The sequence below is a fragment of the Quercus robur genome, chromosome 2 (genome assembly GCF_932294415.1).
Source record: "Quercus robur chromosome 2, dhQueRobu3.1, whole genome shotgun sequence".
NCBI classification, from domain to species: domain Eukaryota; kingdom Viridiplantae; phylum Streptophyta; class Magnoliopsida; order Fagales; family Fagaceae; genus Quercus; species Quercus robur.
In genome coordinates, this window is record NC_065535.1 from 30,640,096 (window position 1) to 30,655,997 (window position 15,902).

A 15,902-nucleotide genomic window follows, 5' to 3' on the forward strand; every position below is an offset into this window, starting at 1 on the left:
TTAAATTTAAGTCTAAAGTTGCATTTTTTTTTTACCAAAAATATAAGAGAGGGAAGGAATTTTTGAAAAGTCAAACAAGGCAATCCCCTCCGTCCATTTAAATAGTAAATACTAAGGTTGGTCAATTAATAAAACTTAAAAAAAAAAAAAATATATATATATATATATATATATATATATATCGCTATGGACATAACTTCTACCACCACTTTTTTGTTCCCAATCCGAATAACAATTCTAATTTTAATATGATATCATGACTATGATTAACAATTTTTAAAATATTTATTTAATAAATACTTACTTTTCAAAGTCAAGTCAACTATGGAAACCATATTTTTCAATAATTTTAACAATAGTTGTAGGATAATTTTAACAATAGTTAGATTTCAAAGTTAACCACACAAATGTTTCTCAAAAAAAAAAAAAAAAAAAAAAACAAAACAAAAAAACAAAACCCCAGAAACTATACATTGTGAATGGATTGTTAAGGGGAAAAATCTTGTGTTTTTTTTTTAGGAAAGAAAGTATGAGGCAACCAAAGGTAGTTTTCTTACATGGGCAACTTATAAGTATAGTTTAATACTCATGTGTGTGTGTGTGTATATATAGAGAGAGAGAGAGAGAGAGAGTTCGGGATAAGCACTTGTATCTTAAATGTCTCCATTGAAGAATTTGATGGATGATTCATTGAATGCAAGATCTTCATGAGAGTAAAGGCACCCATTTTCTATATTACGCCCCGTTTGTTTCAATGGAAAATATTGTGTAAAGATAGTTTTTCGTGTTTTCTAGTGTTTGGTAGCATTAGAAAAAATGAGTCAAAATAAAACTACCTTTAGTTAACATAAAGAGTATGGCTTATTTTTAGAGATTGTTTTCTACTAATTTTTTTTGGAAAACAACAGTAAACTAAATACGGAAAGTTAAAAGATTTTTTTTTTCAACTTATTTAAGGTTACTACCAAACATAGGAAAATGAAATAGTTTTATAGAAAACATTTTTTGAAAAATGACTCATTTTCTAGAAAACATTATTGCCGAAACGAACAAAGCATTATTGTCGGACTTTGTTATGTGTTAGCTAGCCCCTATAGACAAAATTGGAAAAAAAAAATATTAGACTATTTACGTGAGTAATGTGGTTAGTTAAGTAGTAAAGTCACATTAAATAATAATAATAATAATGAGTGAACAGTTAATATAACATCACTAAGTCCAAACTCACAAAGCATAAGCTTTTGAGTCAAGTGATTTCCTTATATGTTATATTATCTCCCAAAAAAGAAAATATCATAGTATTTTGCTAACCATTGTAGCCTGTAATACTTTGTATCCCCAAAGGAACAAAAAGAATGACATGATACACACCAGCCTGTTACGTTGGACGGTGTACCCCTAAGCCATAAAGATGGGGGAAGTTTGGAGACTCCCGTTGGAGTAGCAGACCCCAAAGTGGGGAGGGGCTAGGGGTAGATTTAGGTAGATTTCTAACCAAAGATAAAAAAAGAAGAAAGAATTACATGATAAACATCATCCAAATATATAGTTGCTTCAATATAGACACCCTGTACAAGACTTACCTGAATATATATATTCAGGTAAGATTAGTAGTGTCAGCGTTTAGTCATGCATAAAGCAACATGAAACGTTTATACAAGACCATCCTCTATATAGAATCAGTAATTACAAAGAGGCCCAAGATGCAAACAGTTTTATTTACTAGAGCTACAAAAAATGAGGGACTAGTTATAGACCAAGGTAATCAATATGGTCATACTACTGCTAATAAGTATCAAAACCCAACCTCTACTTGTCTCGCAAACTTGATCAGACTGACAAGCTCCAAAAAAGTTGAAAATTTGTGCTGATGCTAGCTTGAGAATTGCAAAGCACACAAATAATAGACTCACAGCCAGCACAGCAAGCTCTCTACTTTCCAAACTTGTTTGATTTTTTACAACATTTTCAACATCTAACCTGTGGCAATAATGGAACAAGAAACATAAAACATGTCAGACACAGTAAGTAGAAAAACAGGAAAATATGGAAAGCAAATAAGGAAAAAAAAAAGTCCATATATTATACATAATAAAGAGTGAAGAAATCAGTTATTGCAGCCTTTAGATAAGATAATTAAGAAATGAATGAAGAGGGTACAAAGGAATTCAGATGATAAGATACACATTCCCAACCTTAAAATGTTATTTTCTCTGACCAATGCATTCACTTGAGATGAGACAAGAGCTTTCCATGACTGAAGGTCAGTAATTCCTTTTTCCTGCAGAAGGGAATGATGCCAAACAATTAGTTGGATGCATAAAGCTACTTATCCCCAGAGAGAGGAGAGAGAGAGAGAGGAATGTGGTCAGACAGTACCATGTTCTCCTTCCACCTTAAGAGATCTTTAATCTCTCTTTTGGTTTTTTCCATAAGAGATAATATTCTCAATAGATCCTTGTCAATCTCTGGCAGAATATCTCCTTGTCTTCGACTCGATTCTTTGACATACTCCTCCAGCACAGATAAATTCAATTCAAGCGACCTCACCTTCTGCATCAAAATCTTCAGAACAGTGTCGCCAGGTATCCTCCCATTTGGCTGTGGTCTAACCTCCATTACAGGATCAGGAATACCATTCAAAATCACCGAAGGATTTGTTGCAACAACATTGAGTTTTTGTGCATCATTGCTACTCTCTGTCCCTGCACCAGCAGTCTCAGTTTCATTTTGAACTTCACTATCTCTTTTGCTGTCAACTGGACCAACATCTGGTTTTATAGAAGGCAATTCAGTTGAATTAGGCACTGGCAATTCGCTGGGAATAGGTTCCGCAGAAGTCACAATGAGATCTTCAAGCATCCGCTCAAGTGCATCAACACCATACACCTCTAGACAACTTAGTGTGCAGTAAAACTCTGAACCATAATGACTAAGTAAATTTAATTTCAAGTACCGCACCCATTTAGGTTCAGGAAGCTTAAAGCATTGTGCATGCTTCACATTAGCAGCAACAAAAGTTCCCAAAGGAGACCATGTTTCAGTCGGATAGCTTAAACTGCCAGACAAACCAAACTCCTTGAAATTAGAAGAATAGTGTTCAAAGTTTGCAATTTTGACAGAATCAACCAGAGTCTCTTCTGAAAGCTCAATTACCACAAACTTCTCTGCCACTGAACAAGGATTCCTCAGGTACTTGTCATGATCCTTCCCCAAAATGTTACTAGCTCCTTTTGCTTCCTTGTTTTGAGTCACCACCTTTGCACCCTTAAATGCAGAGGCATAGTTGTACTCAGTTCCATCAGGTTCAAGCCGGTGGGTGATGTTAACAAGCTGACTAGGCATGGCTTTACCTTTTCCTTGCTTTGTTATGTTTCGGAACTCATCAAAATTGAGATAGCTAGAATTATGAGTTCTCCCACTTGAAAGTTGTTCTACTTGAATTATTTCTCCTTCTTTTTGTGCTTGTACTTTACACACTGATGCGGCATAACCTAAAACTTTCAAAAGTACTTCTTCCAGTCTTATTGTCTCTGGGAGTGAACAGTTGGAATTTTCAAATCTTTGAAGAACATTGGAATTGTTACCATGAGTTGACATATTAAATTGTAACAACATTCCATTTGTGCGAGTGTTGCTTCCATTTGTGATATATGAGTATGCATGGTCACCAAGCCTATCATTGCTAACAATAGGACAGAGTGTGCTCCTGTTATCAGGAGGTGAATTCCCTGAAGTACAATCAATATAACATCATGTAAGGTATAATTAAGTGATAAAGCCCCAACATTCAAATAACAAAAGCCAAAGATCATGCAGTTGTTAACTCCAAATGTTTTAATTTACTAAAAGCAAATCACCAAATTTTATAATAACAACTATGACATTAAGGCAGCAGTAGAAGAGACTTTACTCGACTCCACACTTCAGCCAAAGGACAATGAACATGGAACATAGAAGATCAAGTACAGCAACAGAAAACAAGAGACCACAAAGGGAGGAGACAGAAAAGTCCTTGGAACATTCACTCTCTAGTCTATAAAGATGAACATCACAAAACCAAAAATAAAAAATAGCATTCAAGAATTAGAGAATAAGTAACCACAATCACTTTATACCCTGCTTTAATTACCACAAATTTGCAGGAAGAAAGAAAATAAATCAAAAAATCTTACATATAGCACTGCAATCACACCCCAGAATTCCATGTTTCAATTTTTTTTCCAACTGTCTACTCAGCTACAAAGATGGAAGGAAAAGAAAAGAAAGGCAAAAATTGAAACTTCATTTTTTTTTTTTTTTAAATGAAAAGCTTCACCCAAAAATAAAAAATGCCAAAATATGTACTGAACAAACAGAAAAGTAAGTAAATTAAGGGAAAGCAAAATAGAGACAAAGACAGAATAATAATTTAACCCAACAACCAAAAAAAACCCCCAAAAGGCCAAAACCCAATAGTCTAAAAAAATTGAAAATTAACCCAAAGTGAAAAAAAGTAGGAGGTGAGAGAGAAATGGTGCAGAACCCATATATAAAAAGGAACAAAAAGGGAAGAAGAATTACCTCCATTGCCATTGCCATGGCCAAGGCCAAGTTTAAAGTAGAACAAGAAGACAAGGCACCAAAGAGAGAACACCAAAGAAGACAAGGAAAGCTCACAGAACCTCCTTTTAGTCTTGCTGTTGTTGCTGCTGTTTCTGCTACACTTGCTTCTGTTTTCGTTGTTTTCATTGTTGTCATCATTATTGATGTTTTGGTGGCATTTGGCATTTATGAAGGACCCATCCTGAGGTTTCTTCATAGTTTCTCAATCAATTCTCATCCGCACAGACACACAGGGTTGTGAAGTCGGCAGTTTTATTTTGTGCGTCTCGCTTGTTTTAACAAGGAGAGAGAGAGAGAGAGAGAGAGAGAGTTTTCCTGAGAAATCAGAGCACGTAAAGGAATTTTTTGTGTGTGGTATTTGTGGCTATATTAAGTTCTTAACTCCCAGTTTAGCGTAAACTACTTTGTGCCATCTAAATTGCGCTATTAGCTCGGAAAGTTTATCAAAACCCAATTTTCAACAAAAAAAAAAAGTTGTTCAAAACCCAAAAAGATTCTTTCATTATAAACCTCTTTTTTCAGTGGCCGTTTGAGTTTGACAACAGTTTTGAATTGAACTCTTTCTATAAACAGCTTTTTTCAATAATTTTATTTTTTTAGAAGCTAAAAAATATGCTACTCGTATGTTACAGTCCTTGAAATACACTTATAGAGGATATTCTTTTTTTGATAATTCGATAGTTACAATAAGGGAGGACACTTTCAACCAGTGGAGAAAGGTTTGAAATCTAGATAATTTTTTTACAAATATTACGAAGTGTCAAAAAAAATCTTGACCCTTTCAATAATATTTTAGAATATTTTTTAAAAAATGGTCTTGGGTGCCAATTATTGGTGGACCAATTTTGTGTTGCAATGATTATCTTATGTAGAAAAAAAAATTGTGTGTTGATGCGTGAACCAAATTAGGTATGCCCATCTTCTCAAAATAAAAATTAAAAAAAAAAAAAAAAAGGTGTTCACAATTTGAGCTACATTGGGTAAGTGAATCAATTTAGTTTGAATAGTAATTTATATGTACCAATCATAAATAATCACCCATTTATATAGTGGTTCAACCCACACTCATGTGAGAAGGAGATCACATAGGACTAATATACCATGCACCATCTTGATGGACAACTATGTGCTCCAATGCTTATTTTATGAAAAAATATCAGTGTAGGGTGTTTTAACTAAATTCTGTGTGAACAATTTGAGCTACATTAGGTAATTGAAGCAATATAGTTTGAATACTATATAAGCTTAGCTTGTGTTAGGAGCTTTACTTGTTGCTGATAATGACATGAGGAATGATGGTGTTTAGGCAGCATTAGGCCAGTCATATGGTTTTATGTTTTCTCAACACATTGATAGTTCCTCATGCCAGATTAGTAATCCTCCTAAGGGCTTTTTAAGGGGACATGCCTAGCCTCCCTATTCGAGTTGGATCAGTGAGCAGCGTGAGGGAGCAGCATGTGGAGGCACCTTACTCCATATGATGCTCAAAGGCCATGGTAGAGTAGGGCCATGGTGGGCAAAGTTGGTTTTAAGATGAGTGGTAGCAGGTGGTGTCAACCCTTAAGTGATGTACATGGCATTGGTGGCTTGATGGCTAGTTGCTTGTGTGTGGGCTTGGTGGCTTGTGTGCAAGGTAGGGTTAGGCTGCCATGATGATGTGTATCAGATGCTATGTGCAAGGCATAGGCTAGTAGGTGTTGGCCTAGTGCATGGACAGATGTTAGTGGGCTGATGGCTGCTACCTTGTGTGTGTGCTGCTTGTGGGCTGTGTTGGTTGATGGAGGATAGCTTAGGCATAGGCCAAGCATCCCAAAACGTCTATTCAGATTTTGTGTGGGCAATTGAGTGGTGGGCAAAAGCCCTATGATCTGCTGAGACATGGACTGTGCATATGCTGATGTGCAGGAGCAGTTACCAGGCAGTTTCTGGTTTTCCTGATATTCAGACCTGCTGTGTAGGGGCTGAAAACATGGAGAAGCAACCAAGACAACAGCAGTTCAAGGTGTCCTAAATCATACCACAAGTGTCAGATTGTCCAAGACCCAAGCAGTTATTAGGTAGTAACTACCATAGCAGTTATTTATGTGTATACGACCCTAATGCTATTGGGGTGTCAACAACGAAGTGTATTTTACCTTAAGGAGAATTTTGTGTATTTTCTCCAAGTTTGTAAGTTTATACTTGAGATTAAGTAATAAAGGTTGGGGGTGAGTTCCTTGTAAACATGGTGTGTGTTGTGTAAGTGTCCCTAATAATCTGTTCTAAGTGTTTCTTACAGTACGTGTGTAGTGTTGACTGAGACTAAGTCAAAGACTAAGGGCCATCACAGGAAAATCGAGTAAAAAATTTGACCCTATGACAGCTTTTTACCTTAGTCATCCAAAGTCCAAGTTCCCCATGGTACTCGTAGCATTGTGATTTTATCCTAACATAAAGCTTGGTGCAATTAGAGTACAAGAAAATGTCTGCGGTGCACGTGATCCAGATTATGGAACACAAATGATGAGAGGCATAAATGAGTAAGTACATCAGTAATCAGCTCATGTCCTTATTCTAAATTTCATGATTGAACACTCGACTGTTTCTGCCAAAGCAGCCAAACTCCAATAAAAAGAGTGCAAAGATTGACAATAAAGCCATTAACTTAAATTGGACTTTAATATAATTACCTACAGAAAGTAAGCTAATTTTGAATCACATCAAATAATTAACACCTTTTGGGAGTGAAATATGTAACAGTAGATATCAATCTAAACAGTTATATTGATAAATGCACCAAAATTGGAGGATGGCCTCTCTCTCTCTCTCTCTCTCTCTCTCTCTCTCTCTCTCTCCCCCTTCTTGGGTGTATGCCATGTCAAATTCATGCTCTCCAACCCAATAAGCTGCCAGTTTAGGTGTAGCCTTTGTTGCATGCTCCAGCTGAAGTAGGTAGGCCAAGTTGATGTCTAATATGAAACTGCACCTTGCATCAAATTCACTAGGTTTCTCCTTTGGATGGACTTAGTAGGGCATACTCCAATTCTTGCTCTTCTTCTTGTTTATTGAATGGAAGACTTCCAGGATTTTCCTCCTCTAAAAGGAGACTTATAGGGGTTTGTGAAGGGTACTTGTTCAGGATGAAATCAATTTCTTTCCCACTTATTTCCTTCTGATCAACAAGAACCTGAATGCAAGTCCATAGTGAGATCACAAGTCAGTTTAGTTACAGAACCACTGTACCAACTAATACAAGGGTGATGGAAGATTAATACATTTCTTTTCATGGGAATTTTATTTTACTTTCCCTCACACACACACACAGAGATGGGAGTAATAATACAATTTAATTAGCCTATATCATTATGATATGCAACAACATGAAAAGCACAACTGATTATATTCCTTTTGAATCAAGATTACGTGGTATTTTCAAAACTTGGTCTATGCTTAATGGAAAAGGATCCTTTCCATTTGAAATTGATCCATTTCATACTACAAATTAAATTTACAAATCAAAAGGGGTGCATACTGCCACATTATTTAAAATTTTAAATGATGTGACAATCTTAACCCTGAAATGGACGAAATGAAAAGGACTTCAAATATAGAGAATTGTGTTCTAACTTCTATGCTCAACAGCTTTGAAAACCCAACCAAAAAAAAAAAAAAAACTTAAAATATTTAATAATGAATGCATAAGAACGTAATGCAACCAAAAGTCTACACAAACCACATCAAACTACCTTCACAGCTTTGAGCAAAGCTGCATGGTGCCTCCTAAGCAAATCAACTGTCCTTCCGTACATGTCCCTGATCAGCCCTTCGGTCCTCTCTGCAACTTGATCATCTAAATTGAAGTTGACTGGAGGTTCAATCAGACCATAGTCATCATAAAGAGATCCTTCAAAGTCCAGCCTTGGGCCTACAAATTTAACGTTCTTCCTCCAAGGTGGTGGTTCTCCGTGTATGACCATTGGATTCTCCAAGTTCCATCTGTTGAAAAGGAAGAAAGGACCTGGCATTAGAAGCATCAAATCAACCAGAAACTTAAAGAATACTGAAGTAAGGGACCAACATGGTTAAAATTTTACGGGCAAGCCAGGATGCATCTGCAAGGTAGCCAACTGATGCCATAGACGTGTCCCGTCCATAAATGACCTCTTCAGCAGCCCTCCCTCCAAGTAATACCTGTACATAGGAAGGAAATCAATTTAAATGATGATGCAATCCAATACAGAACTACCAGCTCAAAACATGAGGTGCACACCTGAAGGCGATGCAGCAATTGAGGCTGGCGTTCAAACATGTATGATTCGTCATCAAGTCGATTAAATACAAGTTGAGACAATGTCTGCACACATCATTTCAAACATGTACACCATGAATACCAGGTGACAGAAAGATATCTAAGTCAAATACAACTATAAGAAAGTTTCAAGAAAGCCACACATCACACCTCTGGATAACTTTCATCTCTGTGAATAACCAGTGCTGTAATACTGAACACAGGTATCATCAGAGCTATTCTATATGCCAAATGTCAATAGCTATTGTCTAGTTGTAGCCCTCAAATTAGTGGGCACAATTTCGATTTTTGGCTTAGTTCTGGATGGAACTTGGACAATGTCCAAAACATATAAAAGTTGCATTCATTATTTATAAGAATTTTTTCTGATGAAAGAAGAGGAAAATATAGGTAGGGAAACAGAAAGAGGACCTGACCACGAGGCACAATTGAAATGCGATCACAGCATTCAACTTTTGCATTCTCATATCGCCGGAGCAGATGGGAAGTCATTGCGACTCCCACTTCAGTAGTAGCCCTACGACATTGTCCCTGATGACCCAATTCTATTCCAACACGTTTAGGTCCCACTGTAAGTCTGTCTACTGCATCATCCATGTCCGACTGAAGAATTGACCGATGCCCTTTCCTAACTGCCACAAGAGCAGCCTCTTGGACCAGCTGAGCCAACTTTGCTCCCGTCCATCCTGATAATTAGATACATGGTTTAAGATATGGAAATGACAACCCTGGCAAAACACTGGAGAGAAACACATACCAGGTAGGTTCTGAGCATAGACGGATAAATCAACAGTCTCTGACATTTTCACTTTGCTTGCATGAATCTTCAGAATCTCCGTCCTCCCTTTTGCACTAGGAGGGCGAATTCTTATCTAGAAGAGAAGAATCCAAATGATAATGAAGCACTAACCACCCTTTGTTAGAGCTAACATAGAACTTGAGAAAAATCTAGCATGAAACTGATCTACTTGAATACACGACATCATATTCATAAATAATTTTGTAAATAACTTTCATGCATGATAAATCCAGCCAACGGTTGGTCAAGTACATCACTAGAAAAGCGACACACAAAGGCGCCATTATAGACATGATAGCAAGCATAAAAAGAATAGTTACATCTCTGATCAAATAACGATATCTCAACTTTTTGTTTTTTGGTGTTTTTTTCCCCTTTTCCGCTTCTTTTATTGAAGCAACATAGATTAGCTAATAACAGCACCCCACTCGGTAACGAAAACAAACCTTGCGATCAAAACGACCAGGTCGAAGAAGTGCAGGATCTAACAAATCCCTACGATTTGTAGCTGCTAAAAATATCACTCCTTTTCCAGTATCGAACCCATCAAGCTCTATCAAGAGCTGGTTCAATGTTGTTTCCCTCTCTTGAGTGGCTGCATTATACAGGTGGTCGGTAGATTCCTTGAAAATTCCTTGACGCCTGATCATAGAAAAACAAACACATGATCATTCATTTCATTCATGTGCATTTTGTAGTTCATCATTTTATAATCATTTATCTTGATGTGTCGCCTTCAACCATACAGCTTGGTTAGTTTTGCAGCCATTTGTAAATCATCTGTAAATTTGTTTTAAGTATTGATGAAGAAACATTGTGAGAATGCTTCCCTATCTAGACTGCTCTAATGTATGCAGAGCATCACTTTCACTCTCATTAAATGAAATTGGAACCCAGGTATGTCTTGTAACTCAATTGGTTGGCACTTCCTAGCGTGTCCATGACATTCATGGTTCAACTCCCCCCTCCCCAATTGTAACTATTAAATTATCAAAAAATATAGTCTTGTTTAGGGACGCAAAATCGTAGCTGAGCATATCCTAAAATAGTGTTTAACACCCACCCTAGCATTATGAATTTGACGAACAACATAAACCATGGAACCTAAATCTACATGGTTCTGACCCATTCATGTATGATTACATGCAAGAAAAGACAATGGCTTGGTGCTAACTACCAAAAGCAAACCTACTCATGAGTTCCAACACACCATTTCTCCACTATCCATTGTACTAGGTCCAAACTTTAGCAACATTTTTTCAGATGTGTAATTGTGTGGTTCACATATAACTTCAGCTTGAAAGCTTTGGAGTTCAAGCAACCAGAGTTAGAATTGGGCATGAGATTCCTTCATGAAATTATTATCATTATCACAAAAATACCCACAAACACACCCACACACATCCATACCTAGTTGCCAATGCGTCAATTTCATCAATGAATATAACTGATGGTTTGTTCACCTGCACAGGGGAAACTCTGATATTCTCAAAAAAAAACTTCCAAAGTAAGCAAATATACCAAGCACTAATTTATGAAAGGAACTCTGCAATTGACATCTAGAAATCAATACAGCTTATTCAGAAAATCATGAGACTCAGTACTATGTTATTGACATACAAGGATGATTCTGATGGCCCCAAAACTTATTCTAGACCACGATTGAAAAAAAAATGTGGACCAAGAGGATGCAATCACAATGATGAGAAACAAGTCACAATAAAATCACATCCAAAATGGGTAGTATATATCACCTTGGCTCTTTTAAATAGATCCCTGATACGAGCAGAACCAACACCAACTAAAACTTCAACAAATTCAGATCCAGCCATTTGGTAAAATGGAACACCAGCTTCGCCAGCTATGGCCTTTGCAACCAGGGTCTGGAAAAGCATGAGTACATGTCAGAATCTGACTGGCAATTTTCACACACAATTTTCAAAACTATAGGATTATAGCTAACCTTGCCACATCCAGGAGGGCCTTCCAAAAGAACTCCATGTGGAGGTTTTATCCCCATTTTATCAAACAGATCTGGGTTCTTCAAGTACCTCACCAACTAGTCATCAGACATTACCGATGTCAATAAGCTTTTCATTTTAATTACAATCAGGCATTACATTTAAAATGAAACAAAACATAAAACATATTTCCCATACAAAAAGAATGAAACAAATAGCATAAATTTACCAGAAATTTCAAGAAACATAAAATAGAGAATCAAGATGAAGGAAAATTTGTCATGAACAATTGAAGAAAAGAAGATAACCATCAAACTTTTCAACCAAAAAAAAAAAAATTCAGACCTTTAAGCGTTTTGAAATAACGTAATTGAAACAATATGGAAACACTGCCCAGTAGTTTGTTTAGAACTAACAACCATTAAGAGTATTATCATAACATTTTTCAATTAAAACTTCATCAAACAGTAAAAGGAAAAGAGATAAATCACTTCTCTCTCAAAGAAAGGAAAGCAAGCATGCACAATTATTTATGATGTCTCTACAAGAATGGCATATTCAAAACCTCTTGGAGTTCCTCTACCGCTTCATCTATCCCAGCCACATCACCAAACTTTACTCCTGTAGAACCCTGAAAGAAAGTCATTCCAAAAATAGAAAATTAAGAATACAATCTAGAATTTTTAACAAATTTGGAACAATGAGCAAAGGAATATTCTTAAGAAACTAACGTCAACGCGAGCTTCTGCTTTAGATCGTGAAAAATCAATCCCTTGCCACAGATCCTGAATGTTGAAGAGAGCATATTAAGTAAGACCCTTGCTGATGAAATCCATGGTCCAAATCAATCATATAATTAGCAAATGAAAGATAAAATTAGGAACTAAAAAAATTAAGCAACATTTACCCACTTCCTGAAGTTCTTAGGTCTTCTCGAAAGTGTGAAACGAACAAGAAGAACCATAGTCAAAAGGACAAGCAGAATTGGTTTTGCCATCTCAAGGCTGGCAGACACACCACCAAAAGTGTAAAATTCACTGATCTTGGAGAAAATTCCTCCATCACTGAATAGATCAACAAGATTATCCCAAACTCTCTCCAAAACTCCAAATATGAGACCAAGAAAAAGCTTTAGAAAGGGTTTGACTACAGGCCACACAACATATGCAGTCACCACAAAGATGAAACTGGTAACAGCAAACACAGCCGATGCCAGGAAACCTCCTACGACAATTCCTGCAGCTGCCATCACAGCTGTCACAACTCCAAGCTCTACCATCATTCTGCTAGATATGGAAGATGCCACTGGATGAGGGTACTCTGGTACTTTTCCCACCCAAGACTGCAGCAGAAGATTCAAGAAGGAAAATATATATAGTCAAAAGAAGGATCTCCCAACTTCTTAACTTATGTTTTATGTCTAATTGTCCATGCCAACTCACAATGTATTGTATGATGCAAATATTGTGTCAATGGAATATTGAGGTGCAGAAATGGCTGCAACACTGAATCTAAGAGAACATAAACCAACTCTAAGTCAATGCTAGATGCTGAAATAAAGATCACCACGCCCCCCCCCCCCCCCCCCCAACCAAAAAAAAAAAGAATAAGAAGAAGGTGTTTATATGCAAGAATTTGAATTGATTTGTTTATTGAAATAAAACATTCATTCAATCTTCCATGTATTCTTTAAAGATTTTCCATTTGAACCTCAGTTTCAAATTTCAAACTTCTTTGCCTCTGTTTAGTCACTCACTCGCCACTTCATACAACGACTGATTATTTGATCCACAAGTAATGATTGGCGAATCGATTTCAATAGAGTTAAAAAAAAATAAAAAGATTTATCACCATAGTATGTCTCTCAATTTCATATCGTGGACCTGTGTACTCCTCCAAAAGAGCTTGAGCTTCATTCTCATTCAGTCTCATGGCCCTACAAAGACACAAATATTATCAACAAACTGTATACAAAAAACCACAAAAACATTAACTTTTAAGTTGATTGATGGGGAATCTTTACCATTTTGTTCTATGCAACCTCTTGTCACCCGGTATCTCTTTCAACTCCACAATAAATTCCCTATACCCATTAATATACAATACGCTGTTATCCTCCTTCAAAGTCAATAACTTAATTTTATCATTCTTCATTGCTTTCTGAAACTCCTCAAAGCTCATTCTCGGCAACTCCTCCAAATTCTTATCGAATTCCTCTTCTTCTGATAACTGGGTCCCGAAAATTTGCTCAGGCACATAGAGCTTCCCTCTATACTCCCTCAAAATATCCTTCAAATACACAGCTTCATCCACCACTGCACTCTCATTCCCACCCTCTATGCCCTCTTTCTTCGCTTTCGACCTCAAATTCAACCTTTTTGCCACGAATTCAATAACACCCTCATTGGAACTCTTGCCCAAATCCTCTTTTTCTTTCAAAGTGTACAATTTGTTGCCTCTTAGGTACTTGGGCTCAACCTGGCTTGGGTTCTCCTTCAAAACCCTGGTCACAAAATCATCTTTTGTGGTTTCACTAGTTTCACCAGGCTGTGAGGAGGACTCTGAGTTGGACTTACAAAAGACTGTGAATGAACTAAGAAACAAAGGTGAATGAACTCGATTTCTTCTAGTGAAACTCAAACCATTGGAGTGAATGAGAATTGTGTGTGGCCTTTTAAGGTGGGTGTTGGGTTTGGAATGGTGTAGCTTAGGAATGGATAGAATACCAATGGAGGTCATTGTTTCAGCTGAATTGGGCACTAGGGTTTATCAAATTATGGGTTTTTTATTTTGAAGACTTACACTGAGAATGTGACACTTTGTGCTCATTTTTTGAGTGAAATGGGCAAAAGGGTTTTATGAAATCGGGGTTTTTGATGGTTGAATTGAGAGTGTGAACAGGCAATCACAGAACATTGTGTCTATAAGCAAGACTGTTGGAAAGTCGAAACATTGAGAGGTTTTTTCTGTTTTATCCGAATCCGAGGTTTCTAAGCGGTTATGTGGCTTTATGGGTCGGGCTGTAATGGGTAATTGGGTATTCTATATTTCTATGTGCTGGTAACTTTGTATAAAGTTGCGATTTTCAATTATGTTTTGTAGGTTTTAATTTCGTGTCAAATTTGATTGTATTTTTTCAATCATTTCCCTGTATATTTGCGGGAGTCAATGTAATGGATTCAATGTGTGAAATTGGTGAAGAACTATGAAGATAGAACATTTCGCAACTGACTCACGAGTAGAGTAACTCGCGAAAGGTTATGTGAGGAGCACATATTGGAAGTGAAGGGTTCAAATGTGATGGCATCTCGCTAGTGGCTATCGACTTGGCCAACTCGTGACCTGATTCGCTAGATGCACTATCATCCTGTTTGTGTGTCTTTCCTTATTTCTTTACCCACACTATATAAACCCACATTACCCACGAAATTGTAAGGAAAATTCCAAAGAGAAAATCCCAAAAATCCATTTGAGAGTTAGAGATTACATACCTACAATCCTCTACACATTTTTCTTAGTTTTCCTTTACTTCTACCTCTCTAATTTCATATCCTTTAAGAGATTCTTAGCCGAAACACACACCTCACACATTTTGAGTGTTGTGGGTTGTTTTGGAGCTTTTGGGAAGGGATTTTTTTTTTTCCAAAATAACATTGAATCTCAAACAATTTTGTTAGTCAACACGTTTTCAAAACAATTTAGCAAACTAATATCTTGAGTATAAGGGAGTCGATTTTGTTATGGTAAATCAAGTGTGACAAACTTGAGTTTCTTGGAACTCGAGTCTTCAAGGCTCGTTTTCCCTGAGATGTCCAACAAAACATCATCAAACCCCTTTCCAGAGAAGAAAATGAATGACCTAGAGAAGAAAATGAAGGAATTAGAGGAAAAAGGACCTTCGTTGTCGCCACTGGAACCTTCGCCGTTGCTGCCTGGGTTCAGTCTGAGTTGAACGATTTAGGTTAGGGAGATCTGAGTTTGTTGTTTCTTCGTGTTTCTTGTTTGGTTTCTTCGGATCTTCGCGTTTCTTGTTTGTTTTTCTTCTTCGTTGGTCTGGGTTTCTGGGTTCTTCCTTCTGGTTCTTATTCGTGTAGTTTGGGTTTCCTCATTGTGGCTTCGTTTGATCTCTTTATGGAACTCGAGTCTGTAATGCTCGATTTCCATGCATAAAACTCAAGTCTATAATGCTCGATTTAGCGCTACAAAATCGAGTTCCTTACACTCGAGATGTTAGTTTGCTAAATAGTTT

The 15,902-nt window shown here is 36.8% G+C and overlaps 2 protein-coding genes across 7 annotated transcripts; both read right to left on the bottom strand.

Annotated features, from left to right (window-relative positions):
• Positions 1-1,519: 1,519 nt before the first annotated feature.
• Positions 1,520-5,079, bottom strand: LOC126713292 (SUN domain-containing protein 5). 2 transcript variants are annotated; one of them, XM_050413012.1, is made up of 4 exons: positions 4,564-5,079; positions 2,380-3,731; positions 2,196-2,281; positions 1,520-1,980 (listed from the first exon to the last, which is right to left on the bottom strand). In XM_050413012.1, exons 1-4 carry the CDS (start codon positions 4,799-4,801, stop codon positions 1,746-1,748), a joined length of 1,911 nt encoding a protein of 636 aa, XP_050268969.1. In that variant the 5' UTR covers positions 4,802-5,079; the 3' UTR covers positions 1,520-1,745. The 2 variants fall into 2 exon arrangements, with proteins under 2 accessions (XP_050268969.1, XP_050268970.1); XM_050413013.1 differs by lacking the exon at positions 4,564-5,079 and adding an exon at positions 4,176-4,316.
• Positions 5,080-7,229: 2,150 nt separating this feature from the next.
• Positions 7,230-14,640, bottom strand: LOC126713293 (probable inactive ATP-dependent zinc metalloprotease FTSHI 1, chloroplastic). Of its 5 annotated transcripts, none has more exons than XM_050413014.1 (16): positions 13,677-14,638; positions 13,505-13,589; positions 12,561-12,995; positions 12,385-12,438; positions 12,219-12,284; positions 11,656-11,751; positions 11,447-11,575; positions 11,103-11,155; positions 10,139-10,334; positions 9,651-9,765; positions 9,310-9,579; positions 9,044-9,078; positions 8,855-8,938; positions 8,679-8,775; positions 8,331-8,602; positions 7,230-7,771 (listed from the first exon to the last, which is right to left on the bottom strand). In XM_050413014.1, the coding sequence occupies exons 1-16, from the start codon at positions 14,390-14,392 to the stop codon at positions 7,586-7,588; spliced, it is 2,889 nt and encodes a 962-aa protein (XP_050268971.1). In that variant the 5' UTR covers positions 14,393-14,638; the 3' UTR covers positions 7,230-7,585. The 5 variants fall into 5 exon arrangements, with proteins under 5 accessions (XP_050268971.1, XP_050268972.1, XP_050268973.1 ...); XM_050413015.1 differs by having other exon boundaries at positions 8,331-8,580; positions 8,663-8,775; positions 13,677-14,636; XM_050413016.1 differs by lacking the exon at positions 9,044-9,078 and having other exon boundaries at positions 9,305-9,579; positions 13,677-14,636.
• Positions 14,641-15,902: the final 1,262 nt, after the last annotated feature.